Here is a 22117-nt window from a genome sequence, read left to right as displayed (position 1 = left end):
GATTTGTTTTAAGGAATTGGCTCATGAGATTGCAGAGTACAGGAAAGTTGCAGTTTGAGACAAAGACAGTCTGGAGCAGAATTCCTTCTTCTTTAGGGATTGCAGTCCTTTCTCTTAAGCCTTCTGCTGATTGGATGAGGCCCACCTACATTGTGGAGAGTAACCTGCTTTACTCAAAGTCTACTGATCTACATGTTAATCTCACCCAAAAAACACCTTCACAGAAACATCCAGAATAATGTTTGATCAAATATCTGAGCACTGTGGCCCAACCAAGTTGTCACATAAAATTAACCATCATACCCACTAAGACCTACGTTAGATTTCTGACATACAGAGCCATAGATAATAAATTTGTGTTGTTTTAGGCCACTAAATTTGTGATAATTTGTTACTGTAGCAATCAGGAACTAATACATTCACCTTCTACCCATTATAAGGATTGCCATCAACTGTAATGCTAGTCATTTCCTATTGAGGACTTGGTCATCTGTCCCGCAGTTTTGGTGCATTTCCCTAGTTCCATCATCAGGGGTGGATTCCAATTCTGACATAGATTACCAACCCAAACTCAGCCACAGCTCCTGGACCTCCTCAACGCTCACAACCTTCATCCCATTCCGATTCAGCCATCCACTCACATTATCGCATCCTGGCTCTTGACATTGCTCCATTATTTTCACTTCCTATCTTTTCGGCCGTCACCCCCTCACTTACACCTTACCAGATCTTCATTGACATAGTGACTCCAGGTCCTTGCACCTCTCTCAATCCAGATGTCCCAACCCCATCTCACTTCATTTTTTTCTCCTCCTCACCCTGGGCGTCCTGGTTGATGACTGGTACTACTCTATCACCAATGTTATTACTTCTTTGACACAGCAGGGTTCTTCTGAGCTAACACACACCTGAGCTAATACACCTAATCCCTGCTTACTGGTGACTATCTACAAACATATAAAGTTAAAAAAAAAAACAGAGAGTGGCATGGACATATATACACTACCAAATGTAAAATAGATAGCTTGTGGGAAGCAGCTGCATAGCACAGGGAAATCAGCTCGGTGCTTTGTGACCACCTAGAGGGGTGGGATAGGGAGGGTGGGAGGGAGACACAAGAGGGAGGAGATATGGGGTTATATGTATATGTATAGCTGATTCACTTTGTTATAAAGAAGAAACTAACACACCATTTTAAAGCAATTATACTCCAATAAAGATGTTAAAAAAAAAAGTTCACCAGTTACATCATTTTTTTTAAAGATTTCTTTTTGATGTGGACCATTTTTAAAGTCTCTACTGAATTTGTTACAATATTGCTTCAGTTTTTTTTTTTTTTTTAACGTCTTGATTTTTTGGCCGTGAGCCATGTGGGAATCTTAGCTCCCCGACCAGGGATCAAACCCATACCCCCTGCATTGGAAGGTGAAGTCTTAACCACTGGACCACCAGAGAAGTCCCCACCAGTTACATCTTGATTTTTAACTACAATAGTTTATTGTTATATTATCCTTAATTTTGAGACAATGCTGCTTACTTTACTTGTTTGCTTTGAGAAATTTTATTTCCTCATTGTTTGTTAAAGGAAGTTCAATTTGAATTAACTCATCAAACTATAACTGATCTTATTGTAATTAATTCAACAAGTATAAAGGACTCTTCAGATTCTCTTGGAGTTAGGAAAAATACATCTATTGTCTTCCTTTCATGAGCTATGATTGTAAAATAAATCGAGATTTTTATCAGAAAAACAAACAACAAAAAACCATTTAGCCACAGCTATGTAAATTAAATATATCAGCAAACTATAAACCAAAGAATGAATGAAATTTCTACTAATTACATCATCGGAGGGACTGGATTGGGATATACATTTTTGTGGAGATGCTACATAGTATACCTTCTTAAACAAAATAGGATAGGTGGCCCCCCAAGGGTTAGGGAAAGAAGTTGACTCTAATGTTCACTATCTGGCTTCACAAATTCCTCCTCCCCTTAACTTCTTCATCAGTCTATATCCATTGAGAATACAACTCACAGCATGTAACATGTCAGGAATTAGAGAAGATCTTGTATTCTCAGATGATTAGTCACTACCTGTCTTACAGAGCTCTCAAGTGTGAAGATGGTAACAAGAAGTCCAACTGGGGGTCTTTGAAAAATACACTGCCCCACAGGGAAGGAACGTTACCCTGACAACTCAGGAAAAGATAATTCTGCAACTGCTTTCCTGCAAGAAACAGAAAGATTGAAGCCCTCTGCTTAATTCCATCCAAAGTTTGAAGGGGACATGGCCTCTAAGAAACCTAAGCAGAGATAAAGGCAGAAATGCAAAGCGAGCTCGGGGCAATAATTTCCCCCATCCATCAACCCCAGGGGCTGTTCCAAACCTTTATGTAGTCATACCTCTAGTTTCACCAGCTTGGATACAGACAATATCACACATATGTGCTCCAGGGTAAAACAACTCTAATCCATTACAGACTGTATTAGCAGGAAGTCTCTCCCTTGAATACCCTCTCCTGGTACGACTCCCCAGCAGTGACTTACCTCTGTTCAAGCAATTGTTCTTTCTGTAAGCCACTGGATGTGGAAAGGTGTTCCCTCTGGACTAAGGGAATCCTCACTCATGGTCCAGTATGCTGGCTGCTCCAGAGAGGGCTTCATCACCAGTGCTTTGTTGCCCTGCAGCCACCGCAAAGGGAAGGCCCATTGTTCTTGACTAATTCTTTCTCATGCAGTTGGTTTCTGCTAACCTAACCCACCACTTGCTGCCCACCCCCCCGCCCACCTTATTCTGCCTCGGGAGTGGGGGTACCACTCCCATCAATACATCACCATCTCCCTTTCTCATTCCAGTCCTGCCTCCCTGTAGCCAGGGCCATTCACCTCCACCCCTGAGGCTGATCCAGGCCTCCCCTTGTTCTGAGGCCAGAGCAAACAGAATTTTGTCCTTGGACAGAGGAAGAAGTCATCGTTCACTTTCTCCTTTTAAAAAAAAAAAAGAAACCCGCAAAAGCTCAACAGTCTTCCCCAAGATTAACCTCTTTGTCAGTTGAATGACAATAGCAGCATTCATTTCCTTCGGTGAAAACATTATCCCAGTCACAAGATATGGTCTGATTTCATGAGCACCACAAGATGAGAGCAAAATAATATGATAATAGTATGTTTTCCAAATTCTGAGTTATTCAGTCTTATCTATGGTTACTTTGCTAAATTTTAATCAATGTTTTTCTTGGAATCAAAAAGATAAAAAACAAAATAAAAATAAGGTGACTGAGCTCAGTGCCTGCATGTGGATTGTTCACGTCTAGAAAGGTGTCTTTTCCTTAAGGCTGAGTAAATTAAAAATAAACAGAAGAATAAATAAACATGGGCTCTATGAAAAGAAGTCCGCATCCCAAGGGATGAGAAGCAATAATCGGAGGAGTTGGCTGCTAAGCTTTGATATGAAAAAGATTCGCTTCAGGAGATAGAGGGAAATAGTTTGTGATATTTGCTTCCTGTTTTCAGTACGTTTTAAAAAAAAATACAGGTAGCTGTTAAAGAAGAAGAAACTGGTTATGAGAACAGACTGTGTGATAAATAGCTTGGTTTAATGGCCATTTATAAAGTCAGGCTGTTTTTCTACTCCTTCATTGCCCTTTCTTCAGTCTTGTTTCCTGGATTTGTTTCTCCTTTCCACGTTTAAAAAGCTGGGGGGGCCCAGGGCTCAGTCAGACACGCTTTTCCCATCAAAACTCACCTTGGTGATCTTATCTAGTCTCACAACTTCAAATATCCTCAAACGGTGCTCACTCCCAGGTTTGTATCTCCCAGCCTGACCCGCTCCTCTGAACGTCAGCTCACCTATCTGACTATATATAATCCATCTCCACTGGATGTTGAATAAGCATCTCAAGCTGACCATGTCCAGACTGTAACTGTGTTTCCAGTCCACCTTAATGCTCTCTGTCTTAATAAATGGCAACTCCGTTCTGTCAGTTGCTCAAGCCAAAAGCCTAGAAGGGATCTGTGTTGCCTCACTTTCCCTCACACCTCACATCGTGGAAGACCTGTTGATGCTATCAAAATGTATCTCTGGTCTGACCATTGGAAGTGGTATCTCCACTTCAAACCATCCACGATGGGACCACCTTAACCCAAGGCACCTTATTTCTTCTTGGCTACAATAGCAGACTTCCAGTAATTTTCCTGCTTTTACATTTTCCTTTTTTATAGTCTACCCTCCGCACAGCCTGCTTGAGTAAGTAATCTTTACAAAAGGTGAATCAGATCATTTCACCCCCCAGTGCTTCCTCCCACATTTAGAATGTAAGTTAAAGTCTTTCCTGTGACCTTCTGTGCCTGCTTGCCTCACCAATGCTAGTTCCTACCGCTCCCTCTGTTACTCACCTCTTTTGGTGCTGGTCTTTGCATTTTCTGAACAAATCAAGGTTGTTCTTACCTACCTCAGAGCCTTTTCCCTTGCTGTTTTCCCTTTGCCGGGAAAGCTTTTCTTCATGATCTTCAGGTGGCTTACTTCTTTGCTGCACGAAAGTCAGAGCCTTTCCGTGAAAAGCTTCACCTTCTTCCCTCATCATTCTCCATCACTTTACCCAGCTTTATTTTTCTTCACAACATATCACTACCTATAATTTTATCATATATATATATATGTATATACACATAAATATATGAGTTAATTTTTTGTCTATCTTCTTCGCTAGCATGTAAAGTACATGAAGTCAGGGACACTGTCTTATTTACTATGGTCTTCCCAGAGCCTCTAACAGAAGCTGGTACATAGTAGTGTCTCAACAAATATTTGCTGAATGAATGAACGTACCAAGCTCTAGGAACACAAAGACAAATAAAAATTGCATCAGTTCTCAAGGATCTTAAATCGAGGAACAAGACACCCAAACCTGTTGTTCCTTAGCACTCTAGATAAAATTTTTTACAGAGGAAGGACAAGTAGCACAGCCGGGGGGTAAGGGAAGGTTTTCTAGAAGACATGGCACAGGACCTTGAAGGAGGAGTAAAGTTAATTAGTCAAAGAAGAAATTCAAGTCATTTCAGGTCAAGGAAACAACATAAGCAAAGGCACGTAGGCGTTTGCACAGAACTACAGGATGCTCAGTAATTAAAGCAAAGTGTGAGACAAAGGACAGCAGGATAGAAGGCTGGAGAGGTAGGAGCTGGATTTTGAATGGCTTTATCTCTCATGGCAAAAAGCTTAGACTGTATCATATAGAAAATGGAAAGCCATTGCAGGATTTTAAGAGATAGAGCAATATGGTCAGGTATGCATTTTAAATACATTACTGTCAAAATAAATAAATAAATAAATTACTTTCAGAATTATGGAAGATGAATCTGAGCACATGGTAGCCTATGGGGGAAATGCAAATGTACAAACTAGGCAGTAGTAATAGGATAGGAATTTATAGTGTCAACACTTGGTGACTGATGAAAAGGGGCAGGGGAGTGAGAAAGGAGGAGGAATGGAAGGTGAATTTCTGACTTTCAGTTTGATTTGCTGGAGCCATAGCATTGCTATTTATTGAAATATAGCTTACATGAATAACAGGAATAAGAAGGAAAAGAGTTTAGTTTAAGACATGGTAAGTTTTAGCGCTCAATGGACTTCCAACTGAATTTGTTCAGAATGCAGTTGTAGATATAGATCTGAAACTCTGGGGTCAGCCCAAGACTGGTCATATATTTTTTAGCAGCTTTATTGTGGTATAATTCGCTTACGTAAAATTTATCCATTTTAAAGTGTGCAATTCAGTGGCTTTTAGTATTTTCACAGAATTATGCAACCACCACCACAGTTTAAGAACATTTCATCACCCAACAAGAAAACTGTACCTTAGCAATCACCCTCCATTTTCCTTCAACTCGCATTCCCCGCCACCTCAGTCCTAGGCAACCACTAATTTACTTTCTGTTTCTATGAACTTGCCTATTCTAGACTTTTCATATAAATGGAATCATGCAATATGTGGTCTTCTATATCTGGCTTCTTTCACTTAGCGTAGTGTTTTCAATGATTTTTGAAGTGATGAAATGAAACAATGTATTAGTACTTTGTTCCTTTTTATTGCTGAATAATATTACATTGTATTTATATACCACATTTTGTTCATCCATTTACCAGTTGCTGGACATGTGGATTGTTTCCATGTTTTGGTTATTATGAATAATGCTGCTATGAACAGTTACATACAAATGTTTGTGTGGACATTTGTTTTCATTTCCTTTGAGTAAATACCCAGGAATGCAATTGCAGTGTCATGTGGTAACTCTGTGTTTAACTTTTTGAGGAACTGCCATACTGTTTTCCAAAGTGGCTGTACCGTTTTACATTCCTATCATCAGTGTATGAGAATTCCCATTTCTCCACATCCTGGCGAACACTTGGTACTATCTTTTTTGCTTGTTTCATTGACGTATAGTTGATATACAATATTATATGTTACAGGTGTATAATACAGTGATTCACAGTTTATTAAAGTTATACTTCTTTTATAGTTATTATAAAATATTGGCTATATTCCCTATACTGTACAATATATCCTTGTAGCTTATTTTATACCTAATAGTTTGTACTCTTACTCCCCTACTCTTATATTGCCCCTCCCCCTTATACTATCTGTTTTTTTGATCATAGCCATCCTGGTGAGCATAAGGTGGTATCAAACTATGTTTTTTTGTTTGTTTGTTTAAACAGAGAACAGGAGTATTTATTTATTTATTTATTTTTAAATTTATTTATTTATTTTGGGCTGTGTTGGGTCTTCGTTTCTGTGCTAGGGCTTTCTCTAGTTGTGGCAAGCGGGGGCCACTCTTCATCGCGGTGCGCGGGCCTCTCACTATCGCGGCCTCTCTTATTGAGGAGCACAGGCTCCAGACGTGCAGGCTCAGTAGTTGTGGCTCATGGGCCTAGTTGCTCCGCGGCATGTGGGATCCTCCCAGACCAGAGCTCGAACCCGTGTCCCCTGCATTAGCAGGTAGATTCTCAACCACTGCGCCACCAGGGAAGCCCGCAAGCTATGGTTATGATTTGCATTTCCCTGATGGCTAATGACACTGAGCATGTTTTCATATGGTTATCGACCATTTATATATCTTCTGTGTACAGATGACTGTGTATATACTTTGCCCATTTTTAAATTGGGTTACTTCCCTTTTTACTATTGAGATGTAAGTTATATATTCCAGATACAAGTCCGTTATATATATGATTGTTCGTATAATTTTGAGAGCCATCTGTTCATAAATAAAGTGAAAAGAGTAGTTATGACTGCTCAAGGAAGTTACATACAGTAAGAAGTGCAGAAACTGAATGATACCCAAGTGAAACAACACAATTTAGGAATTGAGGAGAAGAGAAATCATAGAAATATAGTGAAGGAATAGCCAGAGAGGGAGGAGAAAGCATCCCAGGGAAGTTGAAAAAATAGAATTTAAGAAGTGAGTTGTCAACACCATTGGATGCAGCAAAGGAGTGTAGTAAGATGAAGATTGAAAACTGTAGATAGGAATGATCAATTGGAAGCCACTGGTGACCTTTGTCAGAGCAGTGTAGTGGTGAGGACAGAAGGCAGGTTGTGTTGGACCAAGGGGATCATAGGTAGTAAGGAAGTGGGTGCAGGAAGCAGAGACCACACTTTCAAGAAGTCTGGCTAAAAAGAGATCAAAAGAAATTGGAAGGTAGTTAAACAGGAGAAAAGGATTGGGAGAAACTTAAGTATGCTTATAAGAGGAGGACAAAAAGTTGATGGAGAGAGAGCTGTTTGATATGGAGTAAAGAGATATTATTTGTGGAGCAACATTTGACTGTTGGGAAGATGGTCAGTCGCAAAGATGGAGTTATTTGTCTTGAACTGGAGGAGAGACCCCTCTTCCCTAACGTGAAAGGGAGAAGGTAAACGTCGCTGTTGACTCAGTCAGAACTGTTGTTTGTTTGTCTTACTGTTACTCACGGAAACTCAAGTCAGCTGCGGTAGAAATAAGTAGTGCTCATCAATATCTAGTTTTCTTCCCCTCCAGGCTCATGGAAGACTTTCTAGTCTAGTCCCCTTGCAGTTCAGCAGGATCATATATCCTTTCTGCCTAATGTAGTGTGAACAGAAGAAATGAGCCACTTCCAGGTTTAGGCAATGTAAAACCCCCATAGGATATTTAAAACCTGTTTCTCCCCATGATGTTGTGATACTGGAGGAAACCTCAGGTAGAGATGGTGAAGCCAGAAGATCAAGGTAGCTTGGATTCTGAGAGGTCAAATAGAGGACATTGGTTCTGGAACGACAGTAGACAGTGTGAGAGTGAGAGATAAACTTTTATTGCATTCAGCCACTGAGATCTGAGTGTTGTTACAACACCATAGTTTAGTCTATCCTGATTAAGTCCTAGCCTAAGGAAAATTTAGAATATATTGGCAATCAAGAAAGAGTTGAAAAACTTCACTAAGGGAAGGATAGAGATGCAACTGGGCAACAAGAACCCATATTTCAAACTGAGTTCAACAGGGTAGAGGTGTATGAACCTTCAACAGGGAAGCCACTGCAAGAAGGACCAATGAGATGTTTGGTAACGGTAATGCAATCTGCCCCAGAAGATTTAGGAATTGTGAGTGCAAATGTGTTGAATGCATCATCTGCAACGGTATTGCAGGGTGATGTCAGGACAGAGATAAAATAAAGACTGAGCCAGATACCTATGTCTTTGTTGAAAATGGAAGAGTGACTGGGAATTTGTGAGATCGCAGATGAAAAGGGATAAAGAGTAACTTCATTGGGTGACATAAACCTTAACTGATGAGGAGTTGTACACAAAGCTGAGAGAGTAATGGTTCAGAAGCACCGCTGTTGATCTAGAAGAAGGTAGTCCTCAACTCCAGACCTTGGAGAATGTGGTTATATAGGGATGGGGCCTTAGGGGAAATGGTGTTTCCTTTAAGATTTCATTTAAGATAAGACTGTGAAAGATACAGGAAAATATATTTGCCAAAGATTGTAGATTGAAAGGGCAAAATTGAAACTAGAACAAAGCAGGCTACTTTGGTGACAGTTAATAACAAACTTGACACTGCACAAAATTGCATCCTTGACAAAGAAGCAGAAGAGAAACAATCGCAGAACTTGCAGGGAAAAAAAGTCCTGAATATGAAAAAAGAAGTATAATCTTTGAATAACAGATGTTTCTAAAGAATGCTTACTGTTAATCATAAGTGAGACATATGTAAAACTCCTAGTGAGTGCTTGAAAAATAGCAGGCATTATTAATATTTTAATAAAAGAACACTGAACAACTGTGATTTCACTGCACAAAAGCCTGTGCAAACATGATTTTGAACTGAGGCAGGTGAAGTTCAAGCTGATGGAGATGACGGAATTTCAGACAAAACAAGTAGCTACTGAGGATTCTAAATTTCTACCTGAAGTTAATAAACTGAAGAAAATTCCTTCTCAAATCCTTACTATTATAACCCATGATAATGTTTTCTCCAAGTTTCCTTCTGTTCTCATGCATATTGCAGGCCACTATAATCAGTGAGACTAACTACTGTTCACCCTGTTTTAGCACTTTTTCTAAGAAAAGTGTAATTTTTTTTTTTTTTTTGCGGTACGCGGGCCTCTCACTGTTGTGGCCTCTCCCGGAGCACAGGCTCCGGACGCGCAGGTTCAGCGGCCATGGCTCACGGGCCCAGCCGCTCCGCGGCATGTGGGATCCTCCCGGACCGGGGCACGAACCCGTGTCCCCTGCATCGGCAGGCGGACTCCCAACCACAGCGCCACCAGGGAAGCCTGAGAAGTGTAATTTTTAAAGGCAATGTTAAAAAGAATGCCATGAGTAATTTACCACTTTTTCACTCATGCATTTGAGGATTCGGGTTTAAAAAATTGTGAGGGGGGGCTTTCTTATCAATGACTGTAACTTGATAGTTAGTGGGTGATGAAAATTTTAAGCAAAAATATATTTTATAGCTTTCAATACATAAAGAAATGTTTCCTTTTTGAATATGACCAAAACTTAAAAACAGGATAAAGAAAAAAATTCCTGTATGAAAACAGATAATTATGTGGAGATGAAATGGGTAGGTTTGGTTCCTGGTAAAATCAATAAAAAAAAACTGAGCCTAGATATATCTTTAATAAGACATCAACTTTCAACAATAAAAATAGTAAAAGTATACAAATAGGTGAATAAATATAAAGTAGATTGCTTGTTTTACTAAGCATAATACCTTCCAGGTCCATTCATGTTTTCACAAATGGCAAGATTTCATTATTTTTTATGGCAGACTAGTATTCTGTTGTGTGTGTGTGTGTGTGTGAGAGAGAGAGAGAGAGAGAGAGAGATGCTTAGTGAAATAAGTCAGACAGAGAAGGACAAATACTGTATGCTTTCACTTACATGTGGAATCTAAAAAACAAAACAAACAAATATAACAAAATAGAAACAGACTCACAGATACAGAGAACCTCCCCTGGTTACCACAGGGGAGGGAGGGGAGAAGGGGTGAAATAGGTGAAGGGGATTAAGAGGTGTAAGCTAGCGGTTATAAAATAAATAAGTCACAGAGATGTAATGTTTACCAAAGGGAATATAGTCAATATTTTATAATAACTTTGTATGGTGTGTAATCTATGGAAATATCGAATCACTGTTGTATACCTGAAACTAATATAGTAAGTCAATTATACCTCAGCAAATAAAGGAAGGTAGGAAACTTAACACTATCACTTAACACTATAACAAAAAAAAGATTGCTTATAAAGGAACAAAAAATTTGGTGGGCTCCCATTTCTCCATGATGTTCAGTATTAGAAAAAGAGTAGAATGGACTTATGGAATATTTTGGAGAAAATTACCCAAGAATATTATTTTTAATGTGTGATGACAATTAAAAATAGTATCCAATATTTGAGTTCTTAGAAAATATGCTAAAAGTTGCCCTGTCTAAAAAATTTACTAGACACATGACTATTAACTGGATCATGGGATGTATTCATAAAACAATGTTATTTTTGTTTTCCAGTGTCTTTTTAAATTATTCAGAGGGTCTAGTTTCTCCCCTACTGTGGGAGGAAAACTCAGGTGGGTCTGTGTCTTCTCTGGTAACTCTTAGGTACAAAAAAGTTACATTGTCACTTTAAGTCTCACAAGTCAGTCTCAATTCAAAAGTTGAACATTCAGGGCTAATAATTCAAACTTTTTTTTTATTGGAGTATAATTGCTTTAAAATGTTGTGTTCGTTTCTGCTGTACAGTGAAGTCAATCAGCTGTCTGTATACCTGTATCCCTTCCCTCTTGGACCTCCCTCCCCCACCCCATCCCACCCATCTAGGTCGTCACAGAGCACCAGCCTAAGCTTCCTGTGCTTTATAGCAGGTTCCCACTAGCTATCTATTTTACACATGGTAGTGTATATATGTCAATCCTAATCTCCCAATTCATCCCACCCTCCCTTTCCCCCTCCCTGTGTCCACATGTCCATTCTCTACGTCTACATCTCTATTCCTGCCCTGCAAATAGGTTCATCTGTACCATTTTTCTAGATTGCACATATATGCATTAATATACGATATTTGTTTTTCTCTTTCTGGCTTACTTCACTCTGTATGACAGATGCTGGGTCTATCCACATCTCTACAAATGACCCAATTTTGTTCCTTTTTTTGGCTGAGTAATATTCCATTGTATATATGTACCACGTCGTCTTTATCCATTCATCTGTTGTTGGACATTTAGGTTGTTTCCATGTCCTGGCTATTGTAAATAGTGCTGCTATGAATATTGGAGCATATGTATCTTTTCAAATTAGTGTTTTCATTTTCATTAGTTTCTTCATTTTCATATATACCCAGGAGTGGAATTACTGGATCATATGGTAGTTCTATTTTTACTTTTTTGAGGAACCTCCATACTGTTTTCCATAAAGTCTGAACCAATTTACATTCCCGCCAATGGTGTTAATTATAGTTTGCTTGGATATCGGGTAAGATAAGTACACCTTCTTCATCATTCTTCTTTCCTTCTCATTCTTTTACTTTTTTTTTTACAAAATTGATTTGTTCTTTACTCTTTGAAAATTATGTAAAAAATGTTTGAATTACATTGAATTTATAGGTTAATTCAGGAAAAATTTCCATCCTTATACTATTGAATCTTTCTATCCACAAACATAGCAGAACTTTCCATTTAAGTCCTTTGCCTTCAGTAAAGGCATTTTCTCCACAAAGATCTTGTTTATATCCTAAAAAATAAATATGGAAAACACAAACAATTCAATGAAAAATGGGCAGAGGCTATGAATAGGCAATTCATACAAGTGGAAATCTTGTTGCCCCCATAGACATATGAGAAAACACTACTGATAACTAGGGGAATGCAGATTAAATCAAAATATCACTTCATACCATCTAATTGGCAAACATTAAACAGTGTGACAATACAAAGTGTTGGAAATGATGCTGAACCTTTAAACTGTACCGATTGACATTTGAATTGACACAACCACTGATGAGTATAATTTAATGTAATGAAAATGTTTGTATACTACTACCCACTAATTCGGTTTCTCTCTCTAAAGAAACTCCTGCATGATATGAAAGGTATTTGTTATTACGAAAAAGCTAAAACAACTTAACTGTCTTTAGTAGATGAATGGCTAAACTGTAGTTTAACTATGCAATGTAATTCTGTTCAGCAGTTGAAATGAAAAAATCAGCTCTCTGCTCAAAAACATAATGTGGCTGGTAAAAACAGGTTGCAAAAGTGAGTACAACTTACATGGTTTTTAAGAACACAAAATAATGGTATATAAGTTACTATGGATGCATATGTGAGTAATAAAAGAACAAAAATTTAAAGGGAATGACAAAGTCAGCTTTAGAATAATAATTATCTCTGAGGAGAAAGAAAGGGAGGGAATAAAAGAGAAATGGGCTGGTTTTTTCCTGTAAAATTTTATCTTGGAAAACCAAAGAGAATATGTCAAAGATTAATATCTGTCAAATATGGGTATATAGATGTCTGTTATATTTTCTGAGATTTTCTGTATTTTTTTAATTCTTCCATAATTTGTAAAAAATCTTAGATTTAGTGCTGATGTAATAACAGATATTTAGATGTAGTAACACAGTAGATTTCTAACCTAACTGCATTTTACATATAAACGCAAAATATTTTTGAATTGTAGATAAATATGGAAATTTCCAGAAATGCAACTATGCTACAAATCACGGCAAAACCAGACCAAAATTTATTTCCTCATTTTGGAATAACATTCATTACGGCAATGACATCTGTGGTATTTGAATTACAATACAAAACACCTGTGTCAGTTCAGTGATGTAGCTACTAGGAGTCCACATATGGATTCAAGCAAATAAGCATTTCATTGTGTCATCTAGTATAGTCAATAACACATTAAAATTTACACTATATCATTGCAATTTATATTATTTGTGGCAATCATAACTATGTAGCTAAAATTATTAGAAACTACTTTCATTCTGCCTTTACATGTTAGCTAGGCATTGGGTTTATTTTTAAAAGATTATGTATGAAGGTAGATGATATTATTTCTCGACTTCATCGCAGAATAGGAAAGGCATGCCTGAAAGGGTTGAGAGCACTGGTCTAGGCTCCTCCTCCATCTCCCCACTGACCTCCCCACTTACACACAGGCTCTGTGAGAAATCAAGTTCATTAGGACAGGGAGGGAGGCAGGGCGGGCTTAGGGATGAAGTAAAGATGTGGATTCCCTGAGTGTGGGAAGATGGAGAGGTGACAGTTTCTACAGAGACCTGCCCCCACTCTCACGTAGCTTTTGACGTGACAGAACTGTGAGGGAATGTGGATACTTTGAAGAGGATGCCTCTGAGGGCCAACTCTTAGGATGTAGGGAGTAGAAAAGCCCAGCAGAGGGAGCCACATGATGACTGATCTCGGAAGATCAGCCAAGCCAACAAATGGGCACTTGGAAGCAGTTTAATTTTATTGGGGAAAAGAAGTAAGGAAATGTGAGGTCTCATAACTAGGATTCATGAAATTGATTCTCTCTGTTGGAGGGTAATGAATGGATACTATCATACAGTACAGAAGAACAGAAAAAATTGAATGTTGACTGGCACTGTGTCCCTATATTCCTGGCTTCAGGAGTATCACAGTACCATTTCTGTGGCCAGCACCCACTCTTTCTGTGCAATTCTTATCCTATGTCCCCTTTTCATCATATTCTCAGTGCAACCAAATCTCTGTCTCCTTTGCCCACAGATTAAATCTGAAAAGTTCTTGTTCTTTATCAGGCAATGAAAATGAAAATTTTTCTCCATCTAATTTGCAACCATTTCAGACTAGTTCTGGAGTCCATCTTGCATAAATTAGAAGGTTCATGAAGGGCCTTCTCTCACTAAAATTTACTTTACCCCAGAAATAATTTACCCGTCTTCCCTAAAATGAAAATTGCTACAAATTTTGTGGGGGCATAGTTTACAGAAATGTAAAGAAAACTTTTTAGAGAAACAGACCATGTTCCTACATGAAAAGACTCTATGCTATAGGAATATCAATTCTTCCTAAATCAGTAAGTACACCACAATAAGTTCCACATGAATTAAATGTTAAACATTTTTTAAAATCTATTAAAAATCCAATTATAATTAATCTGGATAAGTTATGAAACCTCTGAGAGGAGTAGGACATTCTAATACCAAAAACAAAAGCAAAAACAAAAAAACAAAGGGAGAATTTGACCATATAAAGTTTACATTGTTGTATTAAAGAAAAATCAAAATAAACTGGATAAAAAATGTATACCAATTATGAGAGCATAGGCTTAAATATTATTTTAATGAATGACACATATAAATGTAAACAAAGCAGAAAGGCTTCAGAGTATAAAAGGACAAAAATTTGGACAATAACTAAAGAAGAAATGCTACTAGTTAATAATTACAAAGTGTTCAAACTCTAATAAACAAATCAATTCAAATGAAAAGAAAAAGAGAGACCATTTTTTACTTCCAAATAGCAAACATATTTTTTAAATTGTGTAACTACATACTGGTGAGTAAAATAGCACTCATGCATCAATGAGAGATGTATATAAATATAGAGAGATATAGATAAATATAACTTTCCTCAATTATTCATAAAGACCCTTAAAATAACTCAGATATTTCAGCTTAATGACTCTATTTTGGGGGAATTTATGCTAAGGAAATAATCCAAAGATTTACACACAAATGTATCAATTGTAGCATTAGTCATAAGATCAAAACTTTGGAAAAAAGTCTTCACATCCATCAGGAGGGTAAACTCACTATGGAATATTATGTCATTATTTTAAAATGATATTTTAAATGATAATATAACGATATGGAAATGCTTTATAATAGTAAATAAAAAGCAATATTTGTTTAATAAAAATATTAAAATATGTCTAACCTAATTGTTAATTAGGGAAATAAATATTCAAACAATGAGATATCACTATGCACCCATCTGACTGACTAAAATTAAATAGAATGAAAATACCAAATGTTGATAAGAACCCTCACACATGGCTTATGGGAGTGTAGACTGGTACAACACCTATTTGATACCATCTGATGACGCTGAAGATAAGCACACCCGATGACCCAGCAATTCCACTCATAGGTATAGCACCCCATGAACCCTGCCCATGAGCACCAGGGTACAAGAATGTACAAGAATACTCATGGCAGCAGTGTTTGGAATAGTCTGAAACTGTAAATGTCTGTCAGTAGTAGTATTACTTGTACGGTGAGATAGAACACAATAAAATGAACAAACAAGAGCTAGACATCACAACATAGATCATTTTCACATAGTGTTGAGTGAAAGAAGCAAGTCATGAAGGAATATGTGTTGATTATTACATTTATATAAAGTTGGAAAATAAGTGAAACTAAACTATCTTGTTTAGAGGTATATACAAGGGTGGTAAAACTATAAAGAAATTCAAGGACATGATTATCATAAAAGTCAGAATAATATTACCTTCAGCAGGATGGTGGAGTTGTGAGGTGGAAGGATAGATTGGACAGTAGAAGGCTTTTCCGGGTCAGGGAGTGTTTGATTTCTGGACCTGGGATGTGATTACATCAGTGATAGCTTTACAATATTTTTTAAACTGCACATATATATTTTTATATATTACGTAATGCATGTTATATATTATGGGTTGAATTGTATCACCTCCCTTCCCCCCAAAAGAAGATATGTTGAAGGCCTAATCCCCTGCAACTCAGCATGTGACCTTGTTTGGTTATAGGGTTGTTGCAGCTGTAATTAGTTAAGATGAGTAGAACAGGATGGGTCCCTAATGCAGTATGATTGGTGTCATAAGAAGGCAGCCATGTGAAGACACAGAGAGAACCATGTGAAGATAGAGGCAGTCCTTGGACTGATGCATCTACAAGCCAAGGAACACCAAGGATTGATGGACATCACCAGAAGCTAGGAGGCAGGCATGAGCCAGATTCTCCTTTAAAACGCTCGGAAGTAGCCACTCTCATCAACACTGTAATTTCACTACCAATCTCTAGAACCGTGAACAAATTTCTGTTGTTTGCGGTACTACTTTGCAGTACTTTGTTACGGCAGCTCTAGGAAACTAATACATTGCATTTTCACATTAAAAATATATTTTTTTAAGTTCCCAAGCATTTATGTTTATGGTCTCTAATTTCTTGAATGAATCACAAAATCTAAAATAGAAAAGTAGTCAAATCATCCTACTTTATGTAGTCCCTGGAAAAGTTACACTCAAAGCCACAATTCAAATATAAAAATAAGGCTCTCCTATTCAGAAAAGGAAACTACGCAGTATATCTAGTTGTAGCAAGAGGTCAGGGATCCATTGTAAATGTCCAAGTACATTAAAAAATAAAGGACGTGGTTACTTCCAAGTTGGCCTATAAAATTTTCATCCTGACCCTTTGATTCCCTTTCTTACTGGAAATTCTCCAGCATCTGAAGTGACCCTGCATTAGCTTCTGGGAAGACATTCTTATTCATCGCATTTCACTCCAGAGCAAAGAAGTGCTGACCTGAAGGGAGATGTGACCCAGAACTTCTCCAGGGCGGAATACTGATGAACACAGAGGGCAGATTGTTGTGAGGGATGAGTTTTACTTATAATTCTGCTTCCTGAAAGTTAGGAGCAGAGATAGGCTCTGAGTTTACAGAGCAATGTGCTTTCAGAAACCTCACTGAGGGGTGGCTTTTTTCTGACACCGAGTAAGCTTGTAGGAGTATTGCCTTTCTTAAATGTGTTCCATATGATCACAGGGTGCCATAAAAAAGGGCATAAAGGAGCAACACACAGAGAACAGATTTTTTAAATTAACAAAATGCAACATTATTTCTCTGTTACTTTCAAGTTTTCAAATACCCAAAGAGAGCAAAGTACAGAAAAAAATTTTTTAGGAAAATAATGACGTAGAATAGCACAGTGGTGAGAGATTTTGAAGCCAGGCTGTCTGCTTTCAAACCTCTGTTCTATTGCTTCTTAGCTTGGTATGGTTATTAGTCTAAAAACAAATTTCTTCATCTGTAAAATCAGGGAAAAAATGCACCTCCTGCAAAGGGTTGCTAGAAAGATTCCATGAGGCAATATGTGAAAAGCATGTAGCTCAGAATGTTGTACATGGCAAGTGCTTAATAAATATTAGTTGCTGGCATAATAATAATAATGATACTAATAAAAGTATTTCCAGATTTATACTTGAAGTAACTATAAAAATTTCCAGTAGATTTGATCACAAAATAGGCCCCCTGGGGTCATTTAGCTCACCCCAATTAAACTAGGCTGAGAAGGAAAATTTCAGCTTCTCAAGTTGACCATTCTAGTACTTCCTATCAAACTTCCCTAACTTCCCTAACTTCCCTATCAAAAAATAAAATTCACTCCGTTTCCTGGTCTGTTAGATAAGTGGGTTGGATTAAATAATTTCTAAGGAGATTTCCAAGCACTAATAATCTGTATTTCTAAACAGCATTTGTCAACCATAAATTGGACGTGTTACATACAGTCTTTAATTGTCTTTCTTTTAATGAGTATTTTATTTTACTAGCTTCTATCCCTTTCCTTTCAAAATATAACCCTTAGTCTAGTTTGGTGTTCAAAGTGTTTTGTGTTTTGTGTTTTTGCCCCAGTTGTATTCCAAAGGAGCCTCACAGACTTCGGCAGCTTAATATTGTCAGTTTTCAGTCAGAGGGCTGAGCAATTTCCATACCACTGAAGTTCCCTTGGACCAAACATTTAGGTTTAGTTCCCTTGAAAGAAAAGAAAAAGATGATTTTGAAGAAATCTCATCAAGAGACTGAAGACTTTTAAAGCTACATGTATGAACCTCCAAGATTGTGATATAACCTTCATTTTTAATGATATTTGCTTGGTTATCGGAATCACTTTGTATTTCCAAATCCACCTAGGGGTAGGAACTATAACTCTAGACAGTGCTCCAGCCTCCCAGCCGAAATCGTTTGCTCTCAGGTCCACTCTCCCATCACCTCAGTACATTTGCTGGTTGTCCAGGAGGTGGCGCTGTTGTTTCAAAGCAGTGGCTTCCATGGGGTCTAGAAATGGAACTTGGAAAAATGGGTGGTATACCGCGGAAGAGGTTCAAAGGGAAGCAGCGAGAAAAGGCCTGTTTAATGAACCTTGTGGAAAATGACAAAATATGTTTAAATAATTGTCTTCCTCATTCTCCCTTTCTAGGGGCGAATGTGAACATGAAGACCAACAACCAGGATGAGGAGACGCCTTTGCACACAGCTGCCCACTTCGGCCTCCCGGAGCTGGTGGCCTTCTACGTGGAGCACGGGGCCATAGTGGACAGTGTGAACGCCCACATGGAGACCCCACTCGCTATCGCAACCTACTGGGCCCTCCGCTTTAAAGAGCAGGAGTTCAGCAGGGAGCATCACCTCATCTGCCGCATGCTGTTGGACTACAAGGCCGAGGTCAACGCCCGGGATGACGACTTTAAAACTCCGCTCCACAAGGCAGCCTGGAACTGTGACCACGTGCTCATGCACATGATGCTGGAAGCTGGCGCAGAAGCCAATCTCATGGATATCAATGGCTGTGCTGCCATCCAGTATGTGCTGAAGGTCACCTCCGTGCGACCTGCCGCCCAGCCTGAGATCTGCTACCAGCTGCTGTTGAACCATGGGGCGGCTCGAATATACCCTCCACAATTCCACAAGGTGAGGCTGCGTCCTAGGGCACCAAGTGAAGAACTGGGTCGTCAGCAGGGTAATGGGGACGCAAAGGGTGGCTTGGTCTGAAATCTCCAAGTAACTCAAGCTTGTTTGAGGCTTGAGTCTTTGGGCTGCCTCTGATCCACAATCTGACATTCCATTTACACATATAACCCTACCTATCTCGTCCTAGTCCAAGTTTGTTTGAAATCTGGGGCTGAGAGCAAAGAAGGAGAGCAAGATAGTAGATAATTTTCCATGGCTTGTGTGAACACCAGTGAACTGGTAGTGGCTTCCTGGGGGACTGAGTGAAAAAGATCAGAAGGCCACTTTAGATCTGCAGGAGAGGTGAATGGTGTGGACACAGGCACCCTCTTGCCGTCTCTTAAGCAGAATGTCTGCTCTAAAGATGATTGAGCCTGCTCTGGAATTAGTTTGTAGACATGAAAGGGCCACTCGGTTTTCTAGTTTAATGAAAGCTAACATTTATTAAGAACTAATAGTCATATTTATTATAATGAATCCTATTTATTAAGCACACTGTTATAAGCATTTTACACTTCTTAATTTAATTTATTTAATTCTGTAACAATCTGATAAGGTAAATAATATCATCACCCCTATTCTATAGAGGAGGAAACTGAGGCACAGAGTAGTTAAGTAATTTGTCTGACTTCACACAGAGGCAGTGCCAGTATTCAACCTTGGTTCATTTGGTGCTAGTGTTTAGCTTTATAGTATGACACTGCACAGCCTTTATTTTAAACAGTATTTAATGATAATCTCTAATGGGCTAGGAGGGACCAGATATTACCAATACTGGCGTGACTAAGACATGGTAACTGTCCTCAATTAGCTTAGGATCTAGTGAGAGAGACAAACACATAAAGAGATAACTTTAATATTCCGTGGTAAATGACAAGGTAGAGGAATAAAGGGTTCTCTAGGCACATGGAAAAGAGAGAGTCTTGCATTAGGTTGATGACGGTCATTAAATTGGAAACCAAAATGCATTTCACCTTAAAGAAATCAAATGATAATTTACCTAGGATCTCACTCATTTAAAAAAAATTAATTAACATGCAGTACAGGAGTTTTATGTATAAACCAGCTAACTAATGTAGGGTCACAGAAAGCTAGTTGATAGAAGTTTTACTAAATTCACAGCCAAGTTCTACCTCCTACCTTGGTAAAATGTCAGAGACTTGTCTGAAGTCCTGCAGTGTGAAGTTTAGTTGAAAGAAAAGTTCCACTAAAGAATTTAAGGGGAGAGCACGCAGAAAATTCCAGATAGACAACCCACAGAAAGTTCCAATGTAGACATGATGAGTTCAATGATTTATGTGATCTCAGTAAGGAATTTTCTCTTGGTTGTCAGTGTTTTAATGAAAGATTAAGTAATTTTTTTCCTTAAAATTTTATGTAATACTCATAATGTCCTGGAACTTTAATTTTATAGAAAATTTCAGAAGATTATGTTGATTAGGAATAGGATAACAAATAATAGTGTTACAATAATGTCCTTTGTTGAGCTCTAAATAGGCTGATACATATTATTTAATTTTATTTTATAATAATCTCTGAGGTAGGGGCTGGCATTATCCTCATTTAAAAGGTGATAGAATTCAGATATTTTCCTAAAGTCACACAGAGTAAGTGGTCAAACTCATTCATTCATTTATTTAACAAGTATTCACTGAGCACTACTTTGTGCCAGGAACTGTTCTAGGAGTTGGAGATAGAGCAATGAACCAAACAAAGGCCTTCATGGAAGACACTTTCTAGTGGGAGACAGTGGGAAAAACAAAACAACAAACTAATAAATATACTCTGATATGTTAAGTGCTCTGGAGACAAGTAAAGCAAGGTAAAGATAATAATAGAATGTGGGCTTTCTTTGGTGTTTATATATGTGCTGTTTTACAAAGGCTAATTAGAGAAAACGAGCATATGAAGGAGCAAGTCATGTGAATAGCTGGGGGTGGGCAGGGGTGGTGGTGGGGGGAGCATTCTAGATATAAGGAAAACCAGGTGCAGAGGTCCTGAGGTAGGAGAGGACTAAACATGTCTGAGGAAGCCAGAGTGCCTGAAGTGGGGTGAGAAAGGAGGAGGAGAAGTCAGAGAAGCATGAGGGTGATTTGCAGACCATATATATGACCCTGTAGACTGTGCTGATATCCTTGGTTTTTTATTCTGAATGAGAGAGTAAGTCACTGAAGGATTTTGAGTGAGGGAAAAAAAAGTCTGATTTATGTTCCAAAAAGTTCCTTTTGACTGCCTTTTGGAGAATAACTCTACGAGGGAGAGGGGCAAAGGCAGTACAGTTATCTAGATAAGAGATAAGGGTGGCTTAGACCCACAGTGGAAGTGGGGTAGAGAGAGAGGAGAAGTGACCAGAGGACTGGGCTATGGGGCACTCCAACTAGAGTTTGGGTAGATGAAAAGGAATCAGTGAAGGAAACTGTAGAAAGTCCTTGAGCTAGGAGGAGAATCAAGATGGAATGTTTTCCTTGAATCCAAGATAGAACATGAGGAAGGAAGATATGGAATCAGCTGGGTTGAATATAGGTGGCATTTCAAATAAGATGAGGGCTAAGAAGTTGCCATTGGACTAGACAACATGGATTTTACTGGGAACCTCAGCAAGAGTTATTTTGGTGGATCACTGGTGAGAAAAGGTTAATTAAAGTGGATTCAAAGGAAAAAAGGATAAAAGGAAGTGAAAACAGTGAGGGGTTTGAGGCATTTTCTTGTAATGCAAGAGTAGCTAGAAGGGAATGATGGCTGATGTGTTTGTTGGCTGATGGGAGTGTTCTAGGAAGGGGAGAAAATTTGCTGCAGGTAATTATTGGAGCGCCATCTTGAAGATGGGATCTAGTGC

General features: G+C 38.4%; 1 protein-coding gene across 11 annotated transcripts in view; it reads left to right on the top strand.

Moving 5' to 3' along the window:
- ASB4 (ankyrin repeat and SOCS box containing 4) overlaps positions 1-22117 on the top strand; it is a 363721-nt gene that overhangs the window by 166831 nt on the left and 174773 nt on the right. For all 11 annotated transcript variants that reach the window (XR_013829960.1, XM_079932597.1, XM_079932599.1 and 8 more), the window contains one exon: positions 18752-19242. Coding sequence is in view for 10 of the 11 variants with exons in the window: in XM_079932597.1 (XP_079788723.1) it covers positions 18752-19242 (491 nt within the window). In the remaining variant the exon portion in view is untranslated. The remainder of the gene's footprint in view (positions 1-18751; positions 19243-22117) is intronic.

Source organism: Stenella coeruleoalba, assembly GCF_951394435.1.
Source record: "Stenella coeruleoalba genome assembly, chromosome: 9".
NCBI classification, from domain to species: domain Eukaryota; kingdom Metazoa; phylum Chordata; class Mammalia; order Artiodactyla; family Delphinidae; genus Stenella; species Stenella coeruleoalba.
This window is presented reverse-complemented; position numbering and strand designations above follow the sequence as displayed.